The following is a 7,687-nucleotide window of genomic DNA, read 5'->3' on the forward strand; positions in this document are numbered from 1 at the left end:
CGAGACATCGATCCCTCTGTCGCCGATTGACTACAATCCCTTTGATCACCGTTACCTGCCAATTACGGTCGTCGGCCGTCGACTACGGTCCCTCCGACCATCATTGCCAACCAACTATAATCCCTCCTACCACCATCTCCCCTCAACTACAGTCCCTCCAACTTTTATTGCCCGTCGTCTATAGTCCCTCTGACCTACTATGGTTCCTACGACCAACGTTGCCCCCCCACCCCCATCCCCCTCGACTACACTCCCTCTAAGTACCATCGTCCGTCGACTATGGTCCCTTTGACCAATGACGATCCCTACGACCACCATCATGTGCCAACTACGATCTGTCTAACCTCCGTCACCAGCCAACTAAGATACATTTGACCACCATTGCCAACCAACAGTGGTCCTTCAGACCATCATTGCCTGCCAACTATGGTCCCTCCGACCACCATCGCGCGCTGAATACGACCCCTCAAACCACCATAACCTGACGCCTGCAATCCGTTCGACCACTATCACCTGCAAATTACGGTCCCTCCGACCTCCATCACCCGCCAACTACTGTCCCTCCGACCTCTGTCACCTACCAAATACAATCCCTCTAACGTCTATCACCCACCGACTACGATCCCTTTGTCCTCCTTCATCATGCAACCAAATAAACAGAACAACATTCTCTTGAGAATGACTACCTTATCATTAGATTCTTCCAACCCCAACTATGTAATGCACTCTATATGATATATTAAGCCAAGTCTTTCCCCAGAGGAAGGGCACCATTTGTAATCTACAAACACTAGTGGAATCATTTTAACTGGACCAAGCCCCATGCTTTTTCTCCTTTTCAAGATTTTCCACGTAGAAATCTTTGTGTCACTTATGACTCTCACATCCTCTCTCTTCAGTTGTATGTGCGTTAAATCTTCTTTCAAAACTAAAATGTTAAACTCTTTATCTCTCTAACCCCTATATATATATATATCGCCACACCAAAATATACTATTATTGCAAAATAATAGAATAATGCGGCTAAAATTTCCCGTTGTAATAACGTTGCTTTCGAAATTATGATTGGCTGTCTTATTCCACCAGACCAATGATCAATCATTCTTTTTTGTTTTTACTTTTTACAATTATTTTTTATAAGAGATTTATAATGGGATCTTGGTTAATATTTAATGCTAGCTCTTATATTTATAATAAGTAATTTGGGTTACATTAGAGCCAATGCATATATTATAATTAGTGCGTTTTTGTAAGTTTTTAAATAATCATAATTATGTAACATGAAGAAATGAAATGGTCCCTCTTGTAATTATTCTTTTATTTTTCATTCCTCAATCTCTCAATTTTTAGACTCCTCTCCATCGCAAATTGATGATTATCTTCGACTCTTCGTACTTCTGTGCGCTAAGTAGGAGGTTCACATTAATTGATGTCCTCATTGAGAATTTATTTAGGATGACTGTAGTTTTTATAATTTTTTTTTTTTAAGTTACTATGAAGAAAACAATTTAGTTATTATGGTTATAAGCAATAGCTTTCTACCATTAAAATTTATGAAAAGTTGTGAGAAAGCAGTAATAAAACAAAATTGTAGTTGTCGGAAAAATAAAGCAACGAGAAAGCTGTCCCAGATAAACCCTAAGCCTCATTGTTGGTTGCTCCATCTCATCTATTGGTGTCCATGTTTCTCGAAGCAATATCACATATTGCGGTAAAGAAGCTTTTTAGTAGAAAATTTTAAAATTTAAGAATTTTTTTTTGTATTAGAATGATGTTTTAGACAACAGTAAAAAAGTCATTCAATTTGGAATAGTTTCTTACTGCTTTATGAAGTATTTTCTCAATAAATTTTTTTAATATGAAATTTTTGTACCAAAAAAGCGTTTCATAGAGCAATAAAAAATTCATCCCAAAGGAAGTCTTATGCCAACTAAGACAATCTCACACACGCATTATATACATTTACGTAAGACTCGACCCAACACATTTTGATTAGTAGTCAAAACTCTTAAAAAATAGATAAAGATGAGCTACGTACATTTTTTTTTATCTTGTCAGAAAATCTTACCATCAAATTTCTACTGCAACCATAATCTCATTCTCAAACACAAAAACCCCGTTTTAAATTTGATCATCTTGAATCACATCAATCAATCCATATCAAGCAACATTCGATTCAATCAAATATAATAATTTGGCCGATTTAATTTTCTTAATTACCTGTAGATGCTTAGCTTGGTTGGTGGGCGAATACAGTTGGGGACTCCCAACTCGTGTTATATTCCCCTCGAGCGGCAGCGCCTCTTAAGTGGGGTCCCAATAGGTGCCGGCCAGGAGGTTATGTAGGAGTGAGCGCCTCTTCCATATCAGTCGAAGGATTAGTTAACGAAGTCAATCACTTCACAAGCTGAGGTAGATACCTTTGCACCCCACTCCCCCATCAAAAAAAAAAAAAAAAATCTTAATTATAATATAAATTAAATAATTCTACAAATTCATAAATTCAATCCATCTGATTGATAAAGTAGCGCGCACGCCTAAAGCCAAAAATTTGAAAGTAAAATAAAAACTACTTTATTTCTCCACCAGGGGCTGGTGCGTAAAAAAAAAATAAAGGAAAATTATAATTATATGCCCTTGGCTTATCCTTCTTATGAATTCGGCATTTATTTTTTATAGAATTGCCCAACAAAGTTAACTACCCCCAATTTTTGCTCTTATTTTTCTCAAAGGATGTAATTCTCTCAAAAGTTTTGGATGCGCCTGTAAATTTCCCTATACAAAAATAAATTTGATTTTTGGCCTTTCAACGTGATGAAGAGCCGTTGATATTTGCTTACGCCAGGCTCCACTTAAATACGAAAATAATTAAATAAAGAGAGGGCCCACAAAGATCAACCAAATATTGAAGGAAAAATGCCTGAGTGAGCTGCCAAATTTAATTAGCCTGTAATGTAGATTGGGTGGGGCCCTCTCTATTGCTTCTCAATAGTTGATTATGAAGTCTATATTTATTCAAGTTTATATCATTATTTATTAATGTATTATAGATCATGAAAAAAAATATTTGGGATAATTATATAATTTTAAGATAATGTGAAATATAACTTTTATGTGATTTAATAATATACATTTATATAAAATAAAATTGCTATTTTTATTTAAGGGATGGAGCAAATTTGCAATCAAAATTTAGGAAGGGTTATCTTTTTAAAAAATATTTTGTATTTTATGTGCACATTTTTTTCACTCAAATCACTTGTATTTACATTGTGGGAAAGGAGTTTAATAAGAGAATTAAGATTTTGTTTATGGCGGTTTTCTTACTGTTTTTTAAAGCATATTTTTAGCACAAACATTAAAATATTTGCGCTAAAAAACTGATTTTAAGAAACAATAAGAAAGTCATCCCAAGGCTTCGTTTGGGATGGATTTCTTACTACTTCTTAAAGCAGCTTCCTAGTATAAAAGTTTTGATTTTTATACTAAAAAGATGCTTCAGGAAGCAGGAAGAATGCCGTCCCAAACGAAGCCTAAGTAAGCATGTATTGATGGTGATTAGCATGAATGCAAATATAGTGATCAATGGCATGATCTCTTGAATTGTGAAACAAGCATGTAAATAATATAAAATGTAAAAAATATCTTAACAATTGCATATAAAATAGTTTTACTATTTAGAGAGGCACAAATTATTATTATTTGTTCATATTTAAAAATATTAAATAGCTATAGTTTATTATTATATATCTATTAAATATAACAAATGTTAAAATTTAGGACATTTGCCACAAAGTGATAAATCTTGTGAGGGCTAGTTGTGTAAAAAGAAGAAATGATGAGGATGATAGTAGGGGTATATAGAGGGATCAAAGATTCATGATTTTACAAGGAAGCTCATATTTCTGGACTATTGAACAAAACTCTAGCTATTAATCATTCAGCTTGGGATATCAGCTCCATGATTGAATTAAACTTGTCATCGAATGATTTCCCCATTTGTTGCAGCTTGATCTTGAGTATAGACTATAGAGTGGCATAATTAAAATTTGTAAGATCCGGAGTGAGATGTGATGATGCGCCGGAGTCAAGAACCCAGTCAGACGTCGGATTGTTGTTGTTGTATGAAAGCATTGCTCGCGGCGTTGAGGAGGTCGAGGGAGCATACTTTAGATTACACCGGTGCCAGCAATTTAAGGCTGAATGACCGACTTTGCTACAGATCTGGCATGTAGGGCGTTCGGAGAGGTGTTGCGGTGGAGTAGTTTGAGGAAATGGTTGAGATGTGGGTCTGATGTTTGAATTCTTGCCCTTATTATTGCGGTAAAAAGGTTTGCCGCGATTGTTGTTTGTTCGGTTGGAGAACAATGCTACAGAATCTGTGGTGGAGGCTAGATCTTTTTGTTGCTGAGTTTGGAGATTGATTTCCTCGCTGCAGAGGAGGGAAAAAAGAGTATCAAGATCAATAGGTAGTTGAGATGTGCGAATAGCCGATCTGAATGCATTGTAAGAGGGCGGGAGGCCGTTCAAGATGAAGATGAGAATGTCTTCTGTATCGATTGTAGATCCGGAGGCGGCTATATTGTCAACCAGATTCTTGACATTTGCAAGATACTGCTGCATGGTGTTGTTCTTCATTTGTATGTTGTGTAGCTCGTTCTTGAGCTGGATAACTCGAGATCGATTCGAGGGTTGAAGACGTCGTTCTAGGGTCTGCCACACTTCTTGTGCCGTGGCAGAGTGAAGAACGTAAGGGATGATAGCAGCATTGAGAGTCGAGAGGAGAGCGGAAATGAGATTGCGATCAATGAGCCGCCAGAGGTTGTGGTCGACGGTAGAGGAGATCGGTGGGCAGGGTGTTTCGCCGGTGAGGTGTCCGGCGAACCCGTTCGCTGAAAAATGCTGTAAGAGCTGAAACCGCCATATTGGGTAGGAGTCGGCGGATAGCTGAGTTGGGACAAGGGTCTTGAGGTTGGAGATAAGAAATTTGAGGGGTGGTGGTATGAGGTATTCCGAGGAGATGCCTGTATTGGTGGAGGAGGGTGGGTGTGAAGAAACTGCCGAGTCTTGTTCTGCCATTCCTGGTGCTCTGATACCATGTGAAGAAGAGAGAGCAAGAAGACAAGAAAGGAAAAGGCAGACACGGACAGGACAATGTAAAAGGAAATAGTATTATGTATTAAAAGTGTTTGTACATGAAGGATATATATAGAAAAGTAAATACAGAAAATGCAAGAAACCGTAACAGCTATTACACGTGTAAGTGTTCTATTGGAGAGTGCTAACAGTTTGTACACCTCAATAAATTGTATGTATGAACTGTATGAGAGATGAACCCTCCTGAGATAGAGAGATTATTACGTGTGGTGTCCGGACAGTGCGGAGGCGAATCCGGACACACCACGTCACCTAGATGCATTGGGACCTGGGTGATGTGGCGTGTCTAGATTTGCCTACGAACAAATCCGGACACCGCATGCAATAATTTTCCCATGAGACATGCCTTGAGGGGGGAACTAATCTTAGCAAAATTTAACAAATAGAAGACACTCATCCTAGTGGAGTTCACCCCATAAAACTTAACTAAGGAAGCACGAGTCATAATAAAGGTTGACAGGAGAGGCATTTACTTATTCGAGGTATGTCCAACAATAATTCGCATGTTGAAGGCGACCATCTCATTGGAGCTCGTCTCCACTAGATGATTGCTAGCCCCATAAATATGAGACAATCACTTGCCCAAACTTAGTTGTACTGACTATGCCCGTTTAGTCCATAACTTAGGATTCGTTTGAGATGATTTTTTTATTGCTTTTAAAAGGAGAGTTTTAGTACAAAATTAAAATTTTTGTGCTAAAACTCTGTTTTAAAAAGCAATAAAAAAATCGTCCCAAACTAATCCTTAATATAAAAGGCACTTCCAATAATTTTAGCTAAGACATAATTAATTATTCTGTGTGAACGTCGAATGTTGTTCAGAGATCAACTAGAATGCGTCACATCACTCCTTCACTCGGTACCGTGGCTCGGTACTACTGCTACAGCTCGGTAGTACTGTCTACAGCTCGGTACCGCGGCTCGGTATTGCTAATGTGGTGAATTTTGTTTGATCTTCGGATGACATTCTGCATTCAATCTCCACATAAAATAATTTCTCCTAAGGTAGATATATATGCATTTTAAATAGTTCACATGTCATTTTAGATATTACATCTGATGAAGCATTCTCAATCATATAAATAAAAGATTAGGAAGTATTATTAAGATTTTTTTTTTTTTTTGTAGTTACGGGAGATTATAATATTAAATATAAATGAATTTTGTTAATCTCACTATACCGTATCCGAACTAAATTGATGCAGAAATAAATATCGGGAAAAAAAGCTATATAAAAAAAAATGCTGACGTGGGTACATCGGATGCCATGATTCAAACCGACGGCCCAGATCCCGTTTCCCTCACTTTATCTTTCTCTCCCTCCGAGCTACTTGCAAACCCACTCGTACCCCACTCAGCTCTGTCTCTCTGTCTGAAGAGTGAAGAGCTGCCGGAAATGTTGCTCGGTAAGAGGCCGCGACCTCCGATGAGTCGAACCATCAGTATGACGGAGTTCGCCGCCGATTTAGAACTGGCCGACGATTCTCCGCTGTTGTCCGATGAAAATATTCCGGCGACGGTCGCCATCAATCCGCATCAGCAGCTTCAACATCTTGAATCGAAGCAGCCGTGGTGGCCAGGTGATTTTCCGGTTGAGTGTAGGCAGAGAAACTATAAGTGGGCTTCGGCTACCGCCGCGATGATCCAGCCGCAAGGACCGCGGAGGAACTCCGCTGATTTTGCGGCAGCGGTTGAAACGGCGCCGTTTCTCAGGTCCTGTGGTCTCTGCAAGCACAGCCTCAATCTAGGCCGCGACATCTTCATGTATAGGTATTCTCAGGACATCCCGCCCTTAAATTTTTTGTGAGATTTTTTAGCAAATTAAGTCAAACTCACACACATCTCTCATACATAAGCTTCGATCCCAAAATCTCTGAGAGCTATCAACAAGAGATCAAGCGAGCTGCATCCGTCCTTAATTAGTACAAGCCTTTTTTCTCTGGTTTCTTGGTGTCTTGTCGATTGATTTACTCTGTATTTGTTTCTTATTTTAGGGCTGTTCTGTATCCTATTTTAAGTAGGATTTAGGAAGATTTTCTTCAAATCATGCTAATGGGAATTTTAGTGACATTAATACTGCTATTTTGACAAACTTATTGTCAACTTTGTTATTGATTTCATTCAGGATTTATTATAACTCATCATTTATGAGATTTAAGTTGTCATATAAAATAGATTTCATTTTTGATTCTCTCAAAAAAATTTTAAACCGAAATATAACAAGTTAACAACCCCCATAGAATAGCGTGATGTTTTTTTCAGATCGAGAGATTTGTTCTGTTTCTGTTTCGTAATCAAATTTTTTTCTGGTTATCGGATTCATGATCGAAAGTGAGGATATCATCCAATAATCTTTTATAACCGTAATTTTAGAGAATCGCTGTTTTTTATCGTTATTTTTGGTGCTTATCTTCGTTTGTATGATTTTTCGTTAGAAGAAGATGCAAATTCTTTTTTAAAATTTTTTTTCCAAAATTTCGCTGATAATTTATTACCCTTTCCTTTCAAATCATTTCAGTTTTTTTATTGA

The 7,687-nt window shown here is 37.7% G+C and overlaps 1 protein-coding gene across 1 annotated transcript; it reads left to right on the plus strand.

Annotated features, from left to right (window-relative positions):
• The first annotated feature begins 6,474 nt into the window (after positions 1–6,474).
• On the plus strand, positions 6,475–7,277 carry LOC110112604 (FCS-Like Zinc finger 5-like). Its single transcript, XM_020844892.2, has one exon. It carries the CDS (start codon positions 6,554–6,556, stop codon positions 6,962–6,964), a length of 411 nt encoding a protein of 136 aa, XP_020700551.2. The 5' UTR covers positions 6,475–6,553; the 3' UTR covers positions 6,965–7,277.
• The last annotated feature ends 410 nt before the right edge of the window (positions 7,278–7,687 follow it).

This window comes from Dendrobium catenatum, unplaced genomic scaffold (genome assembly GCF_001605985.2).
Source record: "Dendrobium catenatum unplaced genomic scaffold, ASM160598v2 fragScaff_scaffold_459, whole genome shotgun sequence".
NCBI lineage: Eukaryota > Viridiplantae > Streptophyta > Magnoliopsida > Asparagales > Orchidaceae > Dendrobium > Dendrobium catenatum.

Excerpts from the sequence above, each read along its gene's own strand:
- LOC110112604 (XM_020844892.2), top strand. The coding sequence starts at position 6,554 with ATGTTGCTCGGTAAGAGGCCGCGACCTCCGATGAGTCGAACCATCAGT.